Consider the following 26573-nt stretch of genomic DNA (forward strand, 5'->3'; position numbering starts at 1 on the left):
TGTAGTTTGTGTCCTGCTGAAAGCTCAGATATACAGTCAGTCTGTGGATACAACTAGATGGAACTAATACAGACAACAGAGACATCTAGTGGTGGAACGTGTTCATTTCAGCAGAGTTCAAGCTGCTTTTAGCTCCAATACAAGTCAATTCCATCTGTCATTTGGTTCTTCATCACTTCAGTGATGTCATGTGATGTTTCTGATGGAAGCTGCTCTGTATTTGTTCCTCTGGATCCTCCACTAAGTTCCCCACCTGTCCAATCATTTCTCTACACCAACAGCTGTTTGACACAATACTTAACACCCAGCAGCTGCTCACAAACACACTCTACACCTGGCTTTTATTGATGCTGGAAATATTTATTTGAAGTATATGTGAAGTTACAGACTAGATCAGAGAGAAAGAAAGAAAGCGATCAACAGATATTCTGCTGTTTGTTCGTTCTGGAGAATTAGTGAACAGGACGAATCTTCATGCTGATGGCCTTCAGGGAGTAGTTAAAGTCCTTCCAGTTCTTCCACACCACTCCAATGGCATAGATAGTCTCATCTTCCCCCCAGCGATAAACCCCGTTGGGGTTTGCTGCGTGACAGTTTTTGTACCAGAACGCCCCCAGGTAGAGTTTGGCACAGTTGTTGCTGCTGGAGTCCTGGTCGTTGTCAAAGGTGGAGAACTTCTGTCCGTTCTGAACACGCAGGCCGTCTCCTACAGAAACACAAGAAAACAACAAGTGTGTGATCACAACACTACTGCTAATGACACCACATTATATTATGTTATATAACTATTAACACTACAAATGTCACTACTTTATACAAATACTTCTAGTAATAATAATAATAATAATAATAATAATAATAATAATAAGTTGAATAGTAGTCCTACAAAATGAGAGGGGTTATTTTGGGCAGCTCGGCTTGAGCTGCTTTTTTTTTTTTTTTACAACAAAGAGTTATATTAATAATGGTCATACATTTTCCTAAATGAACTGTTTCATGGTGGCCTGTTTAAGCATTTCCAACAGTTAATGGGCATGAAACTCTCCCAGTTGATCATTTCATCACTGCAAACAAGCTGCGTTGAAATAAAAAGTCTGGGGGACTGTGTAGGCTACATGGTAAAGCTTCAGTCAACTAAGAGTCCCAAACTGCATTGCCTCAAGAAATCAGTCAAAGCTTCAAATTCTGTTTCCTGTACAGTTTATGGCCATTCGATTTTATTGTACATACACACATTATTTTCTTTACATTTAAATATACAGTACAGTATTTTGTTCCTGATTATAACCACCAATCTGCAGTAATATATAATGTTATATTGAATATAGGTTACGTCACGGCTGGCGTCTTCACAAGAGTAATGGTTGCTGAGGATCATGGGTAGGCTAATGTAGCCGCTATCATACAAAACTGACAAGAAACTTGATTTCTCAGAATCAAAGGTGAAATAATTAAAACAGATGGCCATAACCCATCATATTGTTGAGATATCAATGACACTTTTGTGTTTTTGTGTTGAGAAATGTTACACATATCAAAACTGACATTGAGTAAAACATTCATATGCAGCGTGTCCTCTCCAGTCCACCCACCAGACTGGTAACATTAAAATAAAGAAACAAAAACAAGGATAAAATCTTGTGATTAAATGTTGAGCAATGTAGCCGTTATAGTTGAAAAAAAGTGAATAACAAATGACAAAAAACAATACAGTTTCTGTGCTCCTGAGTCCCAAATAATAGAAAAATATATAATATGGTGCAGGTATGAAACCTACCGCCAATTGAAATACATTAGTTTGAACGTCTTGCTGACTGTCACAAAGAAAAATGGAAAAATTGTTTCCATGTTCATGAATCGATAGATTCAATTTCATGACTATTTCACAAACTGCTGTGAGACCTTGTTGGCTACTGTAACATAAAGACAAGAACTGCAAAAAGTTGAATGGATATAAACACCTGAAACCTGCTGGGCCTCATTTACATAGTTTACCTTTAAATGTGTTTAGAAAAACCAGAGCTTCCATGTAATTAATAAAACATGAGCAGACCACATATTTGTTGTTACCAACTTGAAAATCTTTGTGAATCTGTCTTTAGCTGAAGGAATCACCCAAATAATCCAATATAAGGACAGAAATCTTCAGTGTCTCCATGTGGAAACTAAACATCAGAAAAACAAAACTACTACCTGCTAACAGTAACTGACCTGCTCCTCCATCAGTGAATCCAGACACATGCAGTTTGTATCCGTTGGACTCTGATTCAATGGAGAACGAGGAGTAACGAGCAAACACTTTGTTTCCACTGAAGTCCTCCATGTCGACCAGCAGCTCGGACTTGTTCTGAGTCAGATAGAAGAGATTCTCAAGGCCTGAAAACACACAAACATGAAGTCACATCAGAGTTTAATGTTTGTTTTTATGAACAGTTTCATGAAGTCACATGACTGTTAGTTTGGTTTCATTTCTCACCGAGCCAGTACTCTCCAGCAGCGTTACCAAAACCCTTCTTGTACTGATCCCAGGACCTGTAGAAGTTCACCGAGCCGTCCATCCTCCTCTGGAACACCTGGGGGGGGGTTAACTCGATAAACACACAAGATCTCTGACAGCTCATGATTTGTTGTGAAGTTCCAACAGGAAGTGTTCATAATGAAAACCACTCAGCTGTGACTTGATGACTTCAGTTCAAAAACTCACCGTCCACCGTCCTCCGTCTGAGTCCATGTCACAGTACACCTACACACAAACACACTCATTAGTAAATATATTCCTTTAGCTAAAACTACATCCAACCAGTAACATGACTACCTCCACTTATATCTGCTGGTTTAGCAGAATCAACCTGAACTGTCTTCACATGGTGACTCATCTATGAACCAACATCTTCTAACTCAGTCCCAGAGAGGATGAAGTGTACCTGGACAGCAGATGTGGGTCCGATGGGAAAGATGGTGTAAACTCCACTGGATTTGTTGTTGCTATTGTGATAGATGTCACTGCAGTCCAACGGGGAAAAGAGGCAGGAGGTCAACACTGGAGCCAGCAGGAGGAGAACCACTGAAACCAGCTGCAACAGAAACACAGCAGCAGACACAGAACAGAAACTGTTAAAGGACGATTTCACAATTTATCAAGTGTCTTTAAACAACAGTCAGGTGTCCATATGAACAATGAAAGAGGTTTTCCTCGCTATAATCATTCCTCCTGTTCATACTAGCTATTAAAAGATCCTTCAAATGTGCTTTTAATGTAAGTGATGGAGGCCAAAATTCACAGTGTGTCCACACAATCATTTAAAAGTTGATGTGAAGCTTATATTCAGCTTCAGCAGTCTGAGTTAGTCATATCAAGTGAATATCTGACACATTTACAGTCATTTTAGCATCAAATTCCCTCTTTGTGTTTCCTTGGACAGTGTTTCCCTGTTGAGCTGCAGGTGGAAGTATAGTAACAAAAAGAGGAACTTTGGCACTAAAAAGACTAACGTTGAAAGATATCTGCTTGATTTGACGCATTTGGATGCTGTAGCTTCACATTAGCTTCAGATAAACTTTTAAATACATTTTTGTACAGGAGGACTGTGGATTTCGTCCCCGCAGACTTGAAAAGTTGTGAACCCGTCCTTTAACATACTGACAATACTGATCAATATTTATTCAGTATAAAGTCACAAACTTACCTTCATCTTCAGAGTTCAGCTGAGGTGATCTGATGAAAATCTTAATGTCAATCAGTCTGGATGCTCTGATGTTTCTGAGCTGTATTTATATCCAAGAGATTCTTTCAGTGGGTCTGCCTAAACCTTACCAGCCTCACCATGTAGTAGGCGTGTCTGTAGTACTGTAGGAGTGTCATGTAGTAGGTCTATTGTACGTCTTACTTAGACTACTTGATTTTTCTGGTTATGTGGGTGGAGACAAAAGCAATAGATCTCAGGCTGGCAAACTAAGACTACTTTGCAGATCACTGATAATACTAATATAACTTAACTTTTAACTATAAAGAATGAAATAAATAATGAATTGAATGAATTAAAGACTTTGTTGCATTTGAACCCTTTTTAACATGATGAGTTTTTACTGTTTTTAAACAGTTTTCAAACACCTTATGAATTGTTTCTCATGACTGTATGATCTTTTTAACCTTATCACAGCAGTTTTATCTTATTACAGATCCATGACTTTACTGTCTTTTTAAACTTGTATCTGACCATTAGTGTATCATACTTTTAACTTCAAAGGAGTAGTTGTTGTTTTGGTCCGATTAAGTTTAACTTTGCATGGACTTTAATGTATAAATCTGGATTTGCTCCTTGTAAACAAACAACATTAGCAGAGCCAACAGAACATCAACATGCACATTGGATTTGTTAAGAAGAAAAAGAATATAGACCGCACTTATTCTTCAATGATAAAGGAATAAGCAATTTATCATGCTTTCTGCTCTATGTGTAAATGCATAGACAGTTCTTGAAGAAGTATTCTGATCCTTTACTTAAGTAAAAGTACAAATACAACAATGTAAAAATACTCCATCAAAAGTAAAAGTCCTGCATGAAAAATTCTACTACAGTAAAAGTAAGCAAAACAAAATCAAACTGCAACAACCACAGAAATGAACAAATACTAAAAAACACATTCAGGAAACAAACTGCGAAAACAAAATCAAACCTTTAAAGACACAAATCAACAAACATCTCATTTATCAACAGGCAACAACATATTTAGAAATAAACCTAAATTCTAATTCTCATATTCAAAGTAATGATATTATTATGTGAAGCAAATGTATCAATAATGAAGTCTCTGATCTTTCAAGATGTTTTTTAGTAACACTACTTCTATCTGAAAAAATCCTTCCAACATTAAGTTTGAGGAACAATCTGAAGTGATTTATGTTCAAGGAATCCACCCAAGCAGCCTCAACAATAAACATTTTAACTAATTATTTCCTTAAATATTAAAGTTAATAATATAAGTGTTTGTGTCTGTGACATCACCTGCACAACAGATAAAATTCCATCAGCGTCATTTGAGAACACATCTTGTACTTCAAAGGGTGTAAGTCTGGTTTCAACTTTGGCAGGGACATTTTTTGTTTTTGTACTGTCAAAATCAACAGGTGTGTATGTGTACACACAAATGAAAAAGTACAAATGTAAAGTCCCTTACTCCTGTGCCAAAGTCCTCAAAGATTACCTGCCTCATTGACTTCAGACCAGTTGCCCTAACATCTGTAGCCATGAAAGTACTGAGATCCATGCTGATGGTCTTCAAGGAGTAGTTAAAGCCCTTCCAGTGGGACCACACCACTCCTACACCATGTATAGTGTCATCAGCCCCCCAGTGATAAACCTTGCTGGGGTTTGCATAGTGACAGTCCTTGTACCAGAACGCCACCAGGTAGAGTCTGGCACAGTTCATGTTTGTGGAGGAGTCCTGGTCTTTGTCGAAGGTGGAGAATTTCTGGAGAACTCAGGGAGTCTCCTACAGAAACACAAGAAAACAACATCATCTGTGGCCATGAAAGCATTTGAGTGCATCATTCTGTCATACTTGAGATCCTGCACCTCCCCACTGATGGACCCATCAGTTTGCTTTGCAAGCCAACCGGTCTGTTGAAGATGCAGTAAGCATAGCACTCCACCCCGCCCTGCAACGCCTGGAGTCCCCAAACACCTACATACACATCCTGTTCATAGACTTCAGTTCCGCCTTCAATTCCATCAACCTACTCGAACTCTTTACCAAACTTTTGAACATGAACATGACCTGGCCATATGTTACTGGACTGGGAGCTTCCTGTATAACAGGCCACAGAGAGTGAAGGTTAATAACCTAACCTCACATCCTCTCACCCTCAGCACAGGAGCTCCTCAGGTCTGTGTTCTCTCCCCCTGGTTATTCTCACTGTACACCACCCACTTTACATCCAAGGACATTTCTGTGAAAACAAATAGATGTAACAACCGTTGTAGGCCTCATCTCCGACAATGATGAAACCCACCATCACATTAAGGGGGCCGAAGCTGTCACTTGGTGCACAAAAAATGACCTCCTGCTTAATACAGCCAAAACCCAGGAAAACATTATTGAGTTCTGATGCATGCCAAATCCCAAAATTACCCATAAAAATAAATGGAGAACCCATCACTACCACTGACTCTTTCAAATTCCTTGTAACACATATCAGCAATAACCTGAAATGTAAAACTAACATCTGTGGCCATGAAAGCATTTGAGCGCATCATTCTGTCATACTTACTTGTGGTTCATAGAGTCTCCAAAAGTAGAATGGGAGGCAGAGCCTTCAGCTATCAGGCTCTTCTCCTGTGGAACCATCTTCCAGATTCGGTCCGGGGTGCAGACACCCTCTCTACATTTAAGAGTAGGCTTAAAACTTTCCTTTTTGATTAAGTTATAGTTATGGCCGGCCAGACTCGCCTTGGATCAGCCCTTAGTTATGCTGCTATAGGCCTTGACTGCCGGAGGACTTCCCATGATGCACTGAGCTCCTCTCTCCTCCTCCTCCTCTCCATCTGTATGCATTCATGTACCGTTAATGAATATTGCTAACTTGACTTCTTCCCTGGAGTTTTTGTGTTTTCTCATCTCACAGGACACGGGACATGGACCCCTGCATTGGCTTCCTGTAAAATCCAGAAACCAGGTTCTTGACGGTGAAGACCATGGCTGCAGGGACACTGTGGTGGCATGGTCCCATGAGTGTCCTGCCTTGACACCCACTCCTGCTATTATTAAAAGTCATATCTCTATTATTTTTATGGTTGTTATTGTTATTATTGTTGTTATTATGCTCTCTCTCTCCCCCTCCCTCTTTCTCTCTCAACCCAACCAGTCAAGGCAGATGGTGTCCACCTAGATTCCGGTTCTGCTTGAGGTTTCTTCCCTTTAAAGGTGAGTTTTTCCTTGCTGCTGTCACCAAGTGCTGCTCATGGGGAAATTGTTGGGTCTCTAAATTAAAGAGTACGATCTTGACCTGCTCCATGTGAAAAGTGCCCTGAGATAAATTCTGTTATGATTTGGCACTATATAAAAATGAATTGAATTGAATTAATTCAAGAAAAAGTAATCCCATTCATTTTCCAAAAGGAACTGTTTCATAACGGCCTGTCTAAGCATTTCCAACAGTTGTGCAGGCATGAAACTCTCCCAGTTTATCAGTTCATCACTACAAACAACTAACAATTGCATTGAAATAATTCTGATTTGTTGGAAAAGTCTAGGGGACTGTTTAGGTTACATGATAAAGCTTGAGTCATCTAAGAGCCCCAAATGTCATTGCCTAAAGGAATCAGCCAATTGCAAAGCTTCAAATTCTATTTACTGTACAGTTTATGGCTGATCGAGTTTATTATACATACAGGCATTATTTTTCCTTACATTTCAATATACAGTACAGTATTTTGTTCCTGATTGTAACCACCAGTCTGCAGTAATACATAATGTTATACTGAAGAATACATAGATTAAATTTTGTGAGTATTTCACAAATTGCCGTTACACTATGTTGGTACACCACCCACTTTACATCCAAGGACATTTCTGTGAAAACAAATACGCAGATGACACAACCGTTGTAGGCCTCATCTCTGACAATGATGAAACCCACCATCACATTAAGGGGGCTGAAGCTGTCACTTGGTTCACAAACAATGACTTCCTGCTTAATATAGCCAAAATCCAGGAAATCATTATTGAGTTCCGATACATACCAAATCCAAAAATAACCATACAAATAAATAAAGACCCCATCACCACCACTGACTTTCAAATTCCTTGTAAGGCACATCAGCAATAACCTGAAGTGGGAAACTAACACTGAGCACATCTTTGCAAAAGTTCAACAATGACTTTACTTCTTTAAACAGCTTAAAAAATACCAGATGAATCATAAACTTCTCGTTATCTTCTACTCAGCCATCACAGAGTCCATCATAACATCCTCTATTACAGTACAGTAAGCATTTTAACTAATTATTTCCTTAAATATTGAAGTTAATAATACAAGTGTTTAAGCCTGTGAAATCACTCATCACAAACACACAAAGAAAACAAATCTTGTAATTCAAAGGGTGTAGGTCTGGTTTTAACTTCAACTTTAGCAGGGACATTTTTTGTTGTACTGTCAAAATCAACAGGTGTGTATGTGCACACACAAATTAAAAAGTACAAATGTACAGTCCCTTACTCCTGTGCCAAAGTCCTCAAAGATTACCTGCCTCAATGACTTCAGACCAGTTGCCCTAACATCTGTGGCCATGAAAGCGTTTGAGCGCATCATTCTGTCATACTTGAAATCCTGCACCTCCCAACTGATGGACCCATCAGTTTGCTTTGCAAGCCAACCGGACTGTTGAAGATGCAGTAAGCATAGCACTCCACCCCGCCCTGCAACGCCTGGAATCACCAAACACCTACACACGCATCCTGTTCATAGACTTCAGTTCCGCCTTCAATTCCATCAACCCAGTCAGTCTCTACCAAACTTTTGGAAATGAACATCGACCTGGCCACATGTCACTGGATTCGAAGCTTCCTGTATAACAGGCCACAAAGAGTGAAGGTTAATAACCTATCCTCACACCCTCTTACTCTCAGCACAGGAGCTCCTCAGGATTGTGTTCCCCCCCCCCCCCCCCCCCCCGGTTATTCTCACTGTACACCACCCACTTTACGTCCAAGGACAGTTCTGTGAAAACTAATACGCAGATGACACAACTATTGTAGGCCTCATCTCCAACGATGATGAAACCCACCATCACATTAAGGGGGCTGAAGCTGTCACTTGGTTCACAAACAATGACTTCCTGCTTAATACAGCCAAAACCCAGGAAATCATTATTTAATTCCGATGCATGCCAAATCCAAAAATACCCATACAAATAAATGGAGACCCCATCACCACCACTGACTCTTTCAAATTCCTTGTAACACACATCAGCAATAACCTGAAGTGGAAAACTAACACTGAGGACATCATTGCAAAAGCTCAACAATTACTTTACTTCCTTAGACAGCTTAAAAAATACCAGATCAAGTATCAACTTCTCATTCTTTTCTACTCAGCCATGATGGAGTCCATCATGACATCCTCTATTACAGATTGGTACAGCAGCACAGACAGTCAAACACAGAAAATACTACAACAGATTGTCAATGAGGCATCCAAAATCATAGGCAGCCCATTCCCCTCAGTTGAATCTCTACATACTCACCGAACTGTAAAGCGAGCAAAGAAGATCAACGCTGACCCCTCAAATCCTGCTCATCATCTCTTCCAGCTCCTTCCCTCAGGGAGGCGCTACAGCTCACTGTCCACTATGCTATGCACCTACTGTATATGGTTGTGTGTACTATGTTTCTGTGATGATATATTGACTGTATCCCTGTATTGTGTCGTGATAATATGTGGATTGTCTGATGTTGTCCATGTATTTGTGATGCTAAGTTTATCTATATATCCATCTATCTAAAAACTGGGTGAAACTATCTGGGTTCTAGAGAGGATGAAGTATAACTGGACAGCAGAATTGGCTCCGATGGGATAGATGGTGTACATTCTGCTGGGTTGGTGATAGATGTCACTGCAGTCCAGCAGGAGGCCGAGAGGTAAGCAGGAGGTCAACACTGGGGCCAGCAGGAGGAGAACCACTGAAACCAGCTGCAACAGAAACACAAGAGAGCAGACACAAAATAAACTAAAACTAAACTCATGTGGAAGATTCTCCAATTTTGTTAAAACAACTTACTGTATTTTGGGGTTTTGTGGGTTCTTAAAAAGAGTGAAGCAAAATAAAGAGAAAACATAGAAAAGTAAATTGTAAGAAACTCTTTTGTCACCACAGACTATTTCAGAGAATCTGACTGAAACTACTGATCAACATTAATTTAGTCAAGTGTATAAAGTCACAAACTCACCTTCATCATCAGAGTTCTGCTGAGGTGATCTGATGAAAATGTTTATGTCAGTCACCCATGTAATGTTCTTGAGTGTGTGTGTTACTGTTTACATGACTTTGTTGGGACCAAAACCTGACATCTTCCTACATTGTGGGGACACAACTTTAACTGTTTATTTTGAGGTTTAAGATTTTGTTTTAGGGTTAAGCTTAGCATCAGGTATGAGGTCAGATCAGGCTGAAAGTAGTCCACCAGTTCAACTGTGGTGTCATCCCCTCTCACACCAAGATCAACGAGGTGGACAGCAGACTAGCCGAGACAAACAGCATGTACAGCAGGCTTTACAGACACATCTGGGACAAAAGCCACCTAAAGAAGCAAACAAAAGTCAGCGTGTACCACACAGTCATACTGACCACCCTTCTGTAATGCGCTAAGTCGTGAGTCCTATACCACCGTCAACTGAGCCTCCTTGAACGTTTCCATTGCTGCGTCCACTCCATCCTCAATATTAATTAAAGTGGTTATGTCATCAATATAGAGGTGCTGCAAACAGCAGGGCTTACCAGCATTGAAGCTGTGTGGGCCACATGTTTACTGTGGATGGTCACTGTCCAAAGATTGTCCTGTATGGTGAACAGGGGAGCTGTGGTCATCCAATAAGATCAGCGGTTCAATTCCTGGCTCCTCCTGTCACATATCAAAGTATCCTTGGGCAAGATACTGAACCCCAAATTGCTCCCGAAGCCTGTGCAATCGGTTTGTGAATGTGTGAGAATGATTAGGAAAACTCCTCCTGATGAGCAGGCACCATGCATGGCAGTCTCTGCCATCAGTGTATGACTGTGTGTGTGAATGAGTGAATGTGGCTTGTAGTGTAAAAGCACTTTGAGTGGTGGGAAGACTAGAAAAGCACTATAGAAATGCAGTCCATTTAACTGTGGCCTCAGCAACAGAGGGGATCTATGCAAATGCTATAAAGATACACTCAAAAGGTCCTCCACTATTTGCGATATTGATCACTGCCAGGTGTCGCTGTAGATTGGGCTACACACTACACACAGCGACACACTAACAGCCATTATGAGGATGAAGAGGATGGCCAGCGTTGCCTCCGGAGCAGAAAAACCACAACACACAGACTTCCTGCCTGCCATATAGTTTGTCAGCGTAGGAGGGAAAACTTCACATTTTTCTTTTAATGATCTCCTCACTGATCATCAACACAGAAACACAGGAGTCCTCTGATTACTGTAACCATACTACAGGGTAATGCTCTGACTGTCAGTTTGAATTATTTGCTTTTGGCTCTAAATAATCCAATACCCATGAGCCTCAGCTGCTATGAATCAGAAAGTGAGTTGTTGAATGTTTTTATCAGGTTTCTACAAAGTGTCATTTTTAGCTTCAGTTTGCTGTTAGTGCCATTGTATGAGCTGTATACACTACGTCCACTGTGGAAGTACATGTTGAAAATTTTAGCTTTCACCACCAAAGTAGTCACAGTAACTTATATTACTTATAATAATATGAATTCTTTCCAAGTAAACCTAGCAAAACAGCTGACTAGCATTTTAGTAGGATAAAAGTAAAAATCTGCTTTTCACCGAGTTGTAATAGATAGAAACTGACTCTCAACTAAGCTTGTTATGTGTCTGACAAAAAATTGTAGGGCTGTTAATGCCAGTGGTGGAAGACTTATTCAGATCCTTTTCTTCAGTAAAAGTACCAACGCAGCATTTCGAAAACTCCATTACAAATAAAGGTCCTGTATGAAAAATCCTACTACGGTAAAAGTACACAAGTATTATCAGTTTGAAGGAAAACTGTTTATTTTGTCTCCCATCACTTCCATTGTAAGTTCATTATGAAGGGATCTTCTAATGGTCAGTATGAACAGGAGGAATGATTATAGCAAGAAAAACAGGTTTCAATGTTCATTTGGGCTCCTGACTGTTGTTTTAACACACACTTGAAAGGTTGTGAATCGGTCCTTTAAGCAGCTGTAAAGCCATTATTTTCTGCTCATTAATATGCTTAAAATCAAAGTTGAAATAGTTATGGATCCCTGGTCAATTAGAGATTAAAAAACCTGTTGCCATACGTGCATGACATCAGACAGGTCACATGACTTTTCACCTGACATTGAGTATGTTTACATGCACATTAGTATTCTGGTTTTGATCATATTCAGGCTGTTTACAAAGAACATGAGAAACCTGGTTATTCATCTCCCTCAGCCTCTTATTTCTGCACCGATTGACTCAACAGGTGAGGTAATTGTGAGCATACAGCAGATAATGATTCACATCAGAGAGTCAAACCTCCACCAAACACTCTGTTGAAACCAGTTAGTTTGACTTTAAAGTGTGTGTTTAGCAGACTGAAGGTAACATCTTAACCAGCAGAGTGTGAAGAGAAAACCAACCAAAACCTTCTCACACAGTGACGTTCTCTCCTTCTGCAGCCAAGAACATCCAAAGCAAACACTCAACAAACAGTAGCATCATGTGACAGTGTGAGGGTTCATGTGTAGTTTGTGTCCTGCTGAAAGCTCAGATATACAGTCAGTCTGTGGATACAACTAGATGGAACTAATACAGACAACAGAGACATCTAGTGGTGGAACGTGTTCATTTCAGCAGAGTTCAAGCTGCTTTTAGCTCCAATACAAGTCAACTCCATTTGTCATTTGGTTCTTCATCACTTCAGTGATGTCATGTGATGTTTCTGATGGAAGCTGCTCTGTATTTGTTCCTCTGGATCCTCCACTAAGTTCCCCACCTGTCCAATCATTTCTCTACACCAACAGCTGTTTGACACAAGACTTTACACCCAGCAGCTGCTCACAAAAACACTCTACACCTGACTTTTATTGATGCTGGAAATATTTATTTGAAGTATATGTGAAGTTACAGACTAGATCAGAGAGAAAGAAAGAAAGAGATCAACAGATATTCTGCTGTTTGTTCGTTCTGGAGAATTACTGCACAGGACGAATCTTCATGCTGATGGTCTTCAGAGAGTAGTTAGCGCCCTTCCAAGACTGCCACTCCATACCTACTTGATTCAGAGTGTTATTAGCCCCCCAGAGATAAACCCCATTGGGGTTTGCAATGTGAGATTCATTGTACCAGAATGCCCCCACGTGGAGTCTGGCACAGTTTTTTTTGGAGCAGGAGTCCTGGTCTTTGTCCAAAGTGATGAACTTCTGTCCATTTTGATAACTCAGGGAGTCTCCTACAGAAACGCAAGAAAACAACAAGTGTCTGATCACAACACTACTGCTAATGACACCATATTATATAATGTTATATAACAATTAACACTACAAGTGTCACTACTAATACAGTACTAGTGCTATGGCTACCACTTGCACAAATACCTCTAGTGTAAATCTGTATTTAGCTGAAGGAATCACCCAAATAATCCAATGTAAGGACAGAAATCTTCAGTGTCTCCATGTGGAAACTAAACATCAGAAAAAACTACTACCTGCTAATAGTAACTAACCTGCTCCTCCATCAGTGAATCCACACAAATGCAGTTTGTATCCATTGGACTCTGGGTCGATGAAGAACGAGGAGTAACGAGCAAACGCTTTGTTTCCATTGAAGTCCTCCATGTCGACCTGCAGCTCGACCTTGTTCCAAAGAGTCAGATGGAAGAGATTCTCAAGGCCTGAAAACACACAAACATGAAGTCACATCAGAGTTTAATGTTTGTTTGTATGAACAGTTTCATGAAGTCACATGACTGTTAGTTTGGTTTCATTTCTCACCGAGCCAGTACTCTCCAGCAGCGCTACCAAAGCCCTTCTTGTACTGATCCCAGGGCCTGTAGAAGTTCAGCGAGCCGTCCATCCTCCTCTGGAACACCTGGGAAGGGGGAGGATTAAACATACAAGGGGCCTGTTTCAGAAAGCAGGTTTAACAAACTCTGAGTCGAACCTGAACTCTGAGCTGATGAACTAAGATGAAACTCTGAGTTTTGTCTTCCAGAACAGCTGATCACAGTTTGTTCAATCAACTCTGACTATGGTCACTCTGAGTTAAGCTCATGTGTGGTGAATAAAAAGATACATCATCAATGGCGCTCCGATACTATGAGTCGGGGGGGGGGGGGGGGTTCAACTTGATAAACACACAGGATCTCTGACAGCTCATGATTTATTGTGAAGGTACAACAGTATTCATAATGAAAACCACTCAGTTGTGAATTGATGACTTCAGTTCAGAAACTCACCGTCCACCGTCCTCCTACTGAGTCCATGTCACAGTACACCTACACACAAACACACTCATTAGTAAATATGATACTTTAGTTAAAACTACATCCAACCAGTAACATGACTACCTCCACTTATATCTGCTGGTTTAGTAGAATCAACCTGAACTGTCTTCACATGGTGACTCATCTTTGAACCAACATCTTCTAACTGAGTCCCAGAGAGGATGAAGTGTACCTGGACAGCAGATGTGGCTCCAATGGGATAGATGGTGTACACTCCACTGGGTCGGCTTTTGTCATGGTGATAGATGTCACTGCAGTCCAGCGGGAGGACAAGAGATAAGCAGGAGGTCAACACTGGAGCCAGCAGGAGGAGAACCACTGAAACCAGCTGCAACAGAAACACAGCAGCAGACACAGAACAGAAGCTGTTAAAGGACGGTTTCCAAATTTATCAAATGTCTTTTAACAGCAGTCAGATGTCCATAGTAACAGTGAAAGAGGTTTTCCTCGCTGTAATCATTCCTCCTGTTCATACTAGCTATTAAAAGATCCTGCAAATGTGCTTTTAATGTAAGTGATGGAGGCCAAAATTCACAGTGTGTCCACACAGTCATTTAAAAGTTGATGTGAAGCTTACATGAGGCTTCAGCAGTCTGAGTTAGTCATATCAAGTGAATATCTGACACATTTACAGTCATTTTAGCATCAAATTCCCTCTTTGTGTTTCCTTGGACAGTGGTTCCCTGTTGAGCTGCGGTGGAAGTATAGTAACAAAATCAGGAACTTTGGCACTAAAAAGACTAACGTTGAAAGATATCTACTTGATTTGACTCATTTGGATGCTGAAGCTTCATATTAGCTTCAGATAAACTTTTAAATACATTTTTGCACAGAAGGAGGACTGTGGATTTCATCCCCACAGACTTGAAAAGTTGTGAACCCGTCCTTCAACATACTGACAATACTGATCAATATTTATTCAGTATAAAGTCACAAACTTACCTTCATTGTCAGAGTTCAGCTGAGGTGATCTGATGAAAATCTTAATGTCAATCAGTCTGGATGCTCTGATGTTTCTGAGCTGTATTTATATCCTAGAGATTCTTTCAGTGGGTCTGCCTAAACCTAACCAGCCTCACCATGTAGTAGGTGTGTCTGTAGTACTGTAGGAGTGTCATGTAGTAGGTCTACTGTATGTCTTACTTAGACTACTTGATTTTTCTGGTTATGTGGGTGGAGACAAAAGCAATAGATCTCAGGCTGGCAGACTAAGACTACTTTGCAGATCACTGATAATACTAATATAACTTAACTTTTAACTATAAAGAATGAAATAAACAATGAAATGAATGAAAGACTTTGTTGATTTTTAACCCTTTTTAACATGATGAGTTTTTACTATTTTTAAACAGTTTTCAAACACCTTATGAATTGTTTCTCATGACTGTATGATCTTTTTAACCTTATCACAGCAGTTTTATCTTATTACAGACCATGAATTTAATGTCTTTTTAAACTTGTAACTGACCATTAGTGTATTATCCAGGAAATGCAAGTGGACAAGATCAAAAGCGGAACTATTTATTGAAAATAAAAAACAGTGACCCAAGAACAGGCAATCTGAGAAGACAACCCAACAACGACTGAACTGAAAACTGGAATTTAATACTAACTGAACTAATTAGGAGATGAGGTGCAGGTAGGGAGAACACAGAGCAGGGCAGCACCATCGAGGTTAGATGAAACACAGATAGAAACACAGAACAGAAAACCCAAAACCCAGCAACACAATGCTCTTCGTAATAAACTGACATGCATAGAACCACCACATGAATACAACTCAAATAGACAAGCAGCACTACAACCTCTCTTATCAGCGCTGAGGAGAAAACCAAAAAACCCTCCTAATAACTAAGACTGAGCTTAAGCTGGGTGAGTACAGACTAGAATGAAAACAAAGACAGAGTAACTGATAAATGCAACTTACATAATATCATGCCAGATAGTCTTTTAAAGATACAACTGGAATCAGCCTTCTTCAAAGCAGTCTTCACATAACTGCAGAAGAATGACTGAAGAGCAGATCATGACAAACACTCCACTATAAGTAAACATCCATGAAAAATCCTACTTAAGCAAAAATAGTATTATGAGCTTGATGTAGTTAAAGTATTGCAGTAAAAGTAGTGGTTTGGTCCCTCTGACTGATATATTATTATATATGACATCATTAGATTATTAATAGTGAAGCATCAGTGTTAGAGCAGCATGTTACTGTTGTAGCTGCTGGAGGTGGAGCTAGTTTACACTACTTTATATACAGTTAGCTAGTTTAGTCCAGTGCAGAGTCAGTTCATGCTCCAACAGAAGAACAAGAGCTGAACATTAACCTCAGAAGAACTGAACCTCACAGGTTCTTAAAGGCCTAACATGTGTACATTTTGATCCACAATAAACATCCACAGTTTCTTTTTTATAAATTAAAAGACAAAACAAAACAAAATCAAACTGTAACAACCACAGAAATCAACAAATGTTAAAAAACACATTCAGGAAACAAACAACGAAAACAAAATCAAACCTTTAAGACACAAATCAACAAACATCTCATTTATCAGCAGGCAACAACATATTTAGAAATAAACCTAAATTCTAATTCTCATATTCAAAGTAATTGTATTATTATGTGAAGCAAATGTATTAATAATGAAGTCTCTGATCTTTCAAGATGTTTTTTAGTAACACTACTTCTGTCTGAAAACATCCTTCCAACATAAAGTAATGTTTGAGGAACAATCTGAAGTGATTTATGTTCAAGGAATCCACCCAAGCAGCCTCAACAATAAACATTTTAACTAGTTATTTCCTTAAATATTAAAGTTAATAATGTAAGTGTTTGTGTCTGTGACATTACCTGTACAACAGATAAAATTCTGTCAGAGTCATTTGAAAACACATCCTGTACTTCAAAGGGTGTAGATCTGGTTTCAACTTTGGCAGGGACATTTTTTGTTGTACTGTCAAAATCGACAGGTGTGTATGTGCACACACAGATTAAAAAGTACAAATGTAAAGGCCCTTACTCCTGTGCCAAAGTCCTCAAAGATTACCTGCCTCAATGACTTCAGACCAGTTGCCCTAACATCTGTGGCCATGAAAGCGTTTGAGCGCATCATTCTGTCATATTTGAAATCCTGCACCTCCCCACTGATGGACCCATCAGTTTGCTTTGCAAGCCAACCGGACTGTTGAAGATGCAGTAAGCATAGCACTCCACCCCGCCCTGCAATGCCTGGAATCACCAAACTCCTACACACGCATCCTGATCATGGACTTCAGTTCCGCCTTCAGTTCCATCAACCCAGTCAGTCTCTACCAAACTTTTGGACATGAACATTGACCTGGCCATATGTCACTGGATAAGAAGCTTCCTGTGGAACAGGCCACAAAAGGTGAAGGTTAATAACCTATCCTCACACCCTCTTACTCTCAGCACAGGAGCTCCTCAGGTCTGTGTTCTCTCTCCCTGGTTATTCTCACTGTACACCACCCACTTTACATCCACAGACAGTTCTGTGAAAACAAATACGCAGATGACACAATTATTGTAGGCCTCATCTCCAACGATGATGAAACCCACCATCACATTAAGGGGCTGAAGCTGTCACTTGGTTCACAAACAATGACTTCCTGCTTAATACAGCCAAAACCCAGGAAATCATTATTGAATTCTGATGCATGCCAAATCCAAAAATACCCATACAAATAAATGGAGACCCCATCACCACCACTGACTCTTTCAAATTCCTTGTAACACACATCAGCAATAACCTGAAGTGGAAAACTAACACTGAGGACATCATTGCAAAAGCTCAACAATGACTTTACTTCCTTAGACAGCTTAAAAAATACCAGCTGAAGTATCAACTTCTCATTCTTTTCTACTCAGCCATGATGGCGTCCATCATCACATCCTCTATTACAGATTGGTACAGCAGCACAGACAGTCAAACACAGAAAATACTACAACAGATTGTCAATGAGGCATCCAAAATCATAGGCAGCCCATTCCCCTCAGTTGAATCTCTACATACTCACCGAACTGTAAAGCGAGCAAAGAAGATCAACGCTGACCTCTCAAATCCTGCTCATCATCTCTTCCAGCTCCTTCCCTCAGGGAGGCGCTACAGCTCACTGTCCACTATGCTATGCACCTACTGTATATGGTTGTGTGCACTATGTTTCTGTGATGATATGTTGACTGTATCCCTGTATTGTATCGTGATTATATGAGGATTGTCTGCTGTTATCCATTTATGTATTTGTGATGCTGAGTCTATCTATCTATTTATCTATGTAAAAGTATAGTATATTCAAAAGATGCACAAGTTATTAACTATGACATGTAAGTTTAAAAAGATTTGATTAGATAATAACAAGCTTTAGTTTTGGTCAATAACAAACAACCCCTTGACTTCAGTGGCTTTCTGGGTAACATCAACTGTATCACAGTATTGTTTTGGTGCTATATCCACCTGAATTGGGTGAATTTTGACCCAGTGGTTTTTAGAATGCAGACATAACGAGCTTGAGAACTTTACTGAATATGTATTTGCTAAAACAGTTGTGCAAGAAGTGTTCAGATCACTTCAGTAAAAGTACCAAAACAACAATGTAAAAATACTCCATAAAAAATAAAAGTCCTGCATGAAAAATCCTACTACAGTAAAAGTACATAAGTATTATGAGCTTGATGTAGTTAAAGTATTGCAGTAAAAGTAGTGGTTTGGTCCCTCTGACTGATATATTATTATATATGACATCATTAGATTATTAATAGTGAAGCATCAGTGTTAGAGCAGCATGTTACTGTTGTAGCTGCTGGAGGTGGAGCTGGTTTACACTACTTTATATACAGTTAGCTAGTTTAGTCCAGTGGTTCCCAACCTAGGGGTCAGGCCCCTCCAAAGGGTCAGCAGATAAATCTGAGGGGTGGTGAGATGATTAATGGGAGAGGAAAGAAGAAAAACAAAGTTCTGATACACAAATCTGTTTTCAGTTTTTGGACTTTTTCTCTAATCTTTGATTTTTGCTGAAATATTGGATCATTTGAACATTTATTGAAATGAAAGCATGTGAGAAGTTTAGAGGGAAAAATCACTATTTGGTGGAGCTGTTAACAACTCATAGACATGTGAAATGTGACCCCGACTACACACTGCTTTTTGTAAGACGTCAAAAGCCAAAAAGGTTGGAAACCACTGGTTTCATCTTTAACAATGCGTTGTATTTTAAAAGCTTGTTATATTATCCATTGTGTCAAATCTTCATCTGAAAAGTAACTAAAGCTGTCAAATAAATGTAGTGGAGTAGAAAGTACAATATTTCCCTCTGAGATGTAGAAAGTAGCATCACATGGAAATACTCAAGTAAAGTACAAGTACATCAAAATTTCAGTACTTGAGTAAATGTACTCAGTTATTTTCCACCACTGTGTGACAGTGTGAGGGTTCATGTGTAGTTTGTGTCCCACTGAAAGCTCAGGGGCCTGTTTCAGAAAGCAGGTTCAGCAAACTCTGAGTCTAACCCTGAACTCTGAGTTGATGAACCTGAGATGAAACTCATGTGCTGCTCATGGGGGAATTGTTGGGTCTCTGTAAATTAAAGAGTACAGTCTTGACCTGCTCTATGTGAAAAGTGTCCTGAGATGACTTTTGTTGTGATTTGGCGCTATATAAATAAATTGATTGATTGATTGATTGATTGATATAATCTCCAATATTATAGGAATGATATCCCATCAGTGTGACCAATCACATCATGAGTGATAGAGATAATTATTCATTGATCCTACATGTCTGAAGCTTCATATTGATTGTTTAAATTTAAACTGAGATTACACATTATGTGCAGTAAAGATTTCAGTACAGGAGCTGCTCTTACAAGCTAACAGCTGACGGTTTTATTCTGAGCTGACGCTGAATTCACGCTGTGTAAAATCTGAATGTGAGAGAAAAAAACGCTGTCCAGAGAAATGACTGATACACATAGAAGCAGTAACTTTAGAAAGGCCTGAATAACTAAACTAATATCCAACCAGGACAGATAGTAAACCTCTCCTAATGAATACACTGTGACACAGACTGAATGAATAAGGAAATGAATAGGCATGTCTGGCTCTGTAGGAGGGAGGAGACCGAGAGAAACTCAGGGTTTGTTGAAGAAAACCTGTGGTTACTGCGGTAACTGACCCCAAGTTTAAGTTAACTCTTTCTGAAACTGAAAACCCAGAGTTTCCTTCATCTCAGAGTGAACAAACTCAAACTTTTCAGTAAACCTGTTTTCTGAAACAGGCCCCAGATATACAGTCAGTCTGTGGATACGACTAAATGGAACTAATACAGACAACAGAGACATCTAGTGGTGGAACATGTTCATTTCAGCAGAGTTCAGGCTGCTTTTAGCTCCAATACGAGTCAACTCCATCTGTCAATTGGTTCTTCATCACTTCAGTGATGTCATGTGATGTTTCTGATGGAAGCTGCTCTGTATTTGTTCCTCTGGATCCTCCACTAAGTTCCCCACCTGTCCAATCATTTCTCTACACCAACAGCTGTTTAACACAAGACTTTACACCCAGCAGCTGCTCACAAACACACTCTACATCTGACTTTTATTGATGCTGGAAATATTTATTTGTATATGTGAAGTTACAGACTAGATCAGAGAGAAAGAAAGAAAGAGATCAACAGATATTCTGCTGTTTGTTAATTCTGGAGAATTACTGCACAGGACGAATCTTCATGCTGATGGCCTTCAGGGAGTAGTTCAAGTCCTTCCAGTTCTTCCACACCACTCCAATGGCATAGATAGTCTCATCTTCCCCCCAGCGATAAACCCCGTTGGGGTTTGCTGCGTGACAGTTTTTGTACCAGAACGCCCCCAGGAATTTTCTGGCACAGTTGTTGCTGCTGGAGTCCTGGTCGTTGTCGAAGGTGGAGAACTTCTGTTTGTTGTGAACACGCAGGCCGTCTCCTACAGAAACACAAGAAAACAACAAGTGTCTGATCACAACACTACTGCTAATGACATCGTATTATATAACATTATATAAAAATTAACACTACAACTGTCACTACTAATACAGTACTACTTCTATGGCTACCACTAGAAATACTTCTGGCACTACTTGTATTGCATCTGCTGCTGCTACTTCAACCCAGTCTCATGGCAGTTCAATGTGTATATATAGATGGATAAATAGATAGATATCCCAAATACCACTTGCCTCATTGTCCCATAAATACTACTGATAATAATTTGAATAGTAGGACTACAAATAAAACCAATATGCGAAGTGGGAGAGGTTACTTTGGGTGTCTCGGGTTCAGAGAGTAATCCCATTCTTTTTCTTTTTTTTCACAACAATTGTCATACATTTTCCTAGATGAACTTTTTCATGGTGGCCTGTTTAAGCATTTCCAACAGTTGCATGGGCATGAGACTCTCCCAGTTGATCAGTTCATCACTGCAAACAACTAACAGCTGTGTTGAAATAAAAAGTCTAGGGGATTGTGTAGGCTACATGATAAAGCTTATATATAGATGATAAAGTCCCAAACTGCATTGCCTCAAGAAATCAGCAAATCAGCAAAGCAAAGCTTCAAATTCTGTTTCACATTTTATGGCTGATCAAGTTTATTATACATACACACATTATTTTCTTTACATTTAAATATACAGTACAGTATTTTGTTCCTGATTATAACCACCAATCTGCAGTAATATATAATGTTATACTGAATATAGGTTACGTCACGGCTGGCGTCTTCACAAGAGTAATGGTTGCTGAGGATCATGGGTAGGCTAATGTAGCTGCTATCATACAAAACTGACAAGAAACTTGATTTCTCAGAATCATAGGTGAAATAATTAAAACAGATGGCCATAACCCATCATATTGTTGAGATATCAATGACACTTTTGTGTTTTTGTGTTGAGAAATGTTACACATATCAAAACTGACATTGAGTAAAACATTCATATGCAGTATGTCCTCTCCAGTCCACCCACCAGACTGGTAACAAAAAAAAGAAAGAAAAACAAGGATAAAATCTTGTGATTAAATGTTGAGCAATGTAGCTGTTATAGTTAAAAAAAAAAGTGAATAACAAATGACAAAAAACAATACAGTTTCTGTGCTCCTAAGTCCCAAATAATAGAAAAATATATAATATGGTGCAGGTATGAAACCTACCGCCAATTGAAATACATTAGTTTGAACGTCTTGCTGACTGTCACAAAGAAAAATGGAAAAATTGTTTCCATGTTCATGAATTGATAGATTCAATTTCATGACTATTTCACAAACTGCTGTGAGACCTTGTTGGCTACTGTAACATAAAGACAAGAACTGCAAAAAGTTGAATGGATATAAACACCTGAAACCTGCTGGGCCTAATTTACATAGTTTACCTTTAAATGTGTTTAGAAAAACCAGAGCTTCCATGTAATTAATAAAACATGAGCAGACCACAGATTTATTGTTACTGATTTGAAAATCTTTGTGAATCTGTCTTTAGCTGAAGGAATCACCCAAATAATCCAATATAAGGACAGAAATCTTCAGTGTCTCCATGTGGAAACTAATCATCAGAAAAACAAAACTACTACCTGCTAACAGTAACTGACCTGCTCCTCCATCAGTGAATCCAGACACATGCAGTTTGTATCCGTTGGACTCTGATTCAATGGAGAACGAGGAGTAACGAGCAAACACTTTGTTTCCACTGAAGTCCTCCATGTCGACCAGTAGCTCGGACTTGTTCTGAGTCAGATAGAAGAGATTCTCAAGGCCTGAAAACACACAAACATGAAGTCACATCAGAGTTTGATGTTTGTTTTTATGAACAGTTTCATGAAGTCACATGACTGTTAGTTTGGTTTAATTTCTCACCGAGCCAGTACTCTCCAGCAGCGATACCAAAGCCCTTCTTGTAGTGATCCCAGGGCCTGTAGAAGTTCAGCGAGCCGTCCATCCTCCTCTGGAACACCTGGGAAGGGGGAGGGTTAAACATACAAGGGGCCTGTTTCAGAAAGCAGGTTTAACAAACTCTGAGTCGAACCTGAACTCTGAGCTGATGAACCTAAGATGAAACTCAGAGTTTTCTCTTCCAGAGCAGCTGATCACAGTTTGTTCAATCAACTCTGACTATGTTCACTCTGAGTTAAGCTCATGTGTGGTGAATAAAAAAATCCATCATCAATGGAGCTCCGATACTACGAGTCACCATGGCAACAGGTAAATAAAAGGCAGAGCCTCCATTTGAACCCAGTGGACGTAGAAATATTAATGCATGTGTATGTGGACGATGTACATTTATCTTTAATAAAAGAGCCTGAGTCAGAGCAGGAAAAGTGTCAATAAAGTTTTATTCAGTGTCGTCCATTAATTCATCATTTATTAGACTTACATTTCCTTAATGATGATAAAGTGGAATCTGACTGTGTATCAGGCTGCAGCTACATTACATTTTAAATATATTTATTCAGTTTTAATCTGACTGACAAAACACAGGAAGCAGCAACTGAAGATGAAAAATATAGTTAAAGGTTTAAAACATATATAGATCAAAGACATAGAGACATGACTGTAGCTCTGTAGCAGTAATAATAATATATTATTTATTTATAATAATGTGTTAATTTAAACATTGTCACTGAAATGCCGTTAAAACATGTTCAGACTTTGCTCCTTATTTAAAAATCTCACTTTCAAACTACATTCTGCAGCTGCACCAGGATCCTTCTCACTCAGAAATATTAACATATAATCTCAAATATTACGGGAATGATGTTCCATCAGTGGACCAATCACATCATGACTGATAGAGATAATTATTCATTGATCCTACGTGTCTAAAGCTTCATACCCATTGCTTAAATTTAAACTGAGATAACACATAATGTGCAGTAAAGATTTCAGGTCAGGAGTTTCTCTAACAAACTGACAGAGTCTCAGAGTTATAACAGAAGGACACAGAGGTTTGATTCTGAGCTGAGGATGAATTCATGCTGTGTAACATTTGACTGTGAGAGAAAAAACCAGGATTTAGATTCTAATAGATAGTAAACCTCCACTAATGAATGAGCTTTGATACGACTGAATGAAGACATGAATCAGCGTGTCTGGCTCTGTAAGAGGGAGGAGACCGAGAGAAACTAAGGGTTTGTTGAAGAAAACCTGCCAGCGAGCAGGTTAGCTTCACAGAGTCAGTTGCTGTAGTAATTGACCCCAAGCTTAAGTTAACTCTCTTTCTGGAACTGAAAACCCAGAGTTTTCCTCATCTCAGGATGAACAACTTCAGAGTTTTCACTAAACCCGCTTGCTGAAACAGGCCCCAGATCTATGACGGCTCATGTTTACAGACAACAAGGTGAATTTTATAAAGGTCCAACAGGAAGTGTTCATACTGAAAATCACTCAGTTGTGACTTGATGACTTCAGTTCAAAAACTCACCGTCCACCGTCCTCCGTCTGAGTCCATGTCACAGTACACCTACACACAAACACACTCATTAGTAAATATATTCCTTTAGCTAAAACTACATCCAACCAGTAACATGACTATCTCCACTTATATCTGCTGGTTTAGTAGAATCAACCTGAACTGTCTTCACATGGTGAATCATCTTTGAACCAACATCTTATAACTGAGCCCCAGAGAGGATGAAGTGTACCTGGACAGCAGACGTGACTCCGATAGGATAGATGGTGTACACACCACTGGATTGGCTGTTGTTATGGTGATAGATGTCACTGCAGTCCAGCGGGAGAAAGAAGCAGGAGGTCAACACTGGAGCCAGCAGGAGGAGAACCACTGAAACCAGCTGCAACAGAAACACAGCAGCAGACACAGAACAGAGGCTGTTAAAGGACGATTTCACAATTTATCAAGGGTCTTTAAACAATGGTCAGGTGTCCATAGTAACAGTGGAAGAGGTTTTCCTCACTGTAATCATTCCTCCTGTTCATACTGGCTTTTAAAAGATCCCCAGTGTGTCCACATAGTTATTTAGTGCAAAAATGCATTTAAAAGTTGATGTGAAGCTTATATGAGGCTTCAGCAGTCTGAGTTAGTCATATCAAGTGGATATCTGACACATTTACAGTCTTTTTAGCATCAAATTCCCTCTTTGTGTTTCCTCGGACAGTGTTTCCCTGTTGAGCTGCGGTGGAAGTATAGTCACAAAAAGAGGGACTTTGGCACTAAAAAGACTAACGTTGAAAGATATCTACTTGATTTGACTCATTTGGATGCTGAAGCTTCATATTAGCTTCAGATAAACTTTTAAATACATTTTTGCACAGAAGGAGGACTGTGGATTTTGTCCCCCATCACTTCCATTGTAAGGTCATTATGAAGGGATCTTCTAATGGTCAGTATGAACAGGAGGAATGATTACAGCAAGAAAAACATGTTTCAATGTTCATTTGGGCTCCTGACTGTTGTTTTAACACAGACCTGAAAAGTTGTGAACCTGTCCTTCAACATACTGAAACTACTGATCAATATTTATTCAGTATAAAGTCACAAACTTACCTTCATCTTCAGAGTTCAGCTGAGGTGATCTGATGAAAATCTTAATGTCAATCAGTCTGGATGCTCTGATGTTTCTGAGCTGTATTTATATCCTAGAGATTCTTTCAGTGGGTCTGTCTAAACCTAACCAGCCTCACCATGTAGTAGGCGTGTCTGTAGTACTGTAGGAGTGTCATGTAGTAGGTCTACTGTACGTCTTACTTAGACTACTTGATTTTTCTGGTTATGTGGGTGGAGACAAAAGCAATAGATCTCAGGCTGGCAGACTAAGACTACTTTGCAGATCACTGATAATACTAATATAACTTAACTTTTAACTATAAAGAATGAAATAAGTAATGAAATGAATGAAAGACTTTGTTGATTTTTAACCCTTTTTAACATGATGAGTTTTTACTGTTTTTAAACAGTTTTCAAACACCTTATGAATTGTTTCTCATGACTGTATGATCTTTTTAACCTTATCACAGCAGTTTTATCTTATTACAGACCATGAATTTAATGTCTTTATAAACTTGTAACAGACCATTAGTGTATCATACTTTTAACTTGTCACAGGAGCAATTGTTGGTTTGGGACATTTATTATAAATTACTTTTGGTCCTATTAAGTTTAACTTTGCATGGATTTTAATGTATAAATCTAGATTTTTTCCTTGTAAACAAACCACATTAGCAGAGCCAATAGAACATCAACATGCACATGAGATTTGTTAAGAAGAAGAAAAATATATACTGGACTTATCCTTCAATGATAAAGGAATATACAAGTTTTTTATTTATACTGTATTACCGCTTCTATGTGTAA

General features: G+C 39.2%; 2 protein-coding genes across 2 annotated transcripts; both read right to left on the reverse strand.

The window, feature by feature from the left end:
* Window positions 1-348: 348 nt before the first annotated feature.
* On the reverse strand, window positions 349-25806 carry LOC137172737 (microfibril-associated glycoprotein 4-like). Its single transcript, XM_067577349.1, has 6 exons — window positions 25767-25806; window positions 14396-14551; window positions 2705-2743; window positions 2477-2573; window positions 2212-2376; window positions 349-706 (listed from the first exon to the last, which is right to left on the reverse strand). Exons 1-6 carry the CDS (start codon window positions 25770-25772, stop codon window positions 453-455), a joined length of 717 nt encoding a protein of 238 aa, XP_067433450.1. The 5' UTR covers window positions 25773-25806; the 3' UTR covers window positions 349-452.
* On the reverse strand, window positions 20894-24729 carry LOC137172741 (microfibril-associated glycoprotein 4-like). The gene is made up of 4 exons (XM_067577354.1): window positions 24684-24729; window positions 23120-23216; window positions 22855-23019; window positions 20894-21198 (listed from the first exon to the last, which is right to left on the reverse strand). Exons 1-4 carry the CDS (start codon window positions 24708-24710, stop codon window positions 20945-20947), a joined length of 543 nt encoding a protein of 180 aa, XP_067433455.1. The 5' UTR covers window positions 24711-24729; the 3' UTR covers window positions 20894-20944.
* Window positions 25807-26573: the final 767 nt, after the last annotated feature.

Source organism: Thunnus thynnus, chromosome 20, assembly GCF_963924715.1.
Source record: "Thunnus thynnus chromosome 20, fThuThy2.1, whole genome shotgun sequence".
NCBI lineage: Eukaryota > Metazoa > Chordata > Actinopteri > Scombriformes > Scombridae > Thunnus > Thunnus thynnus.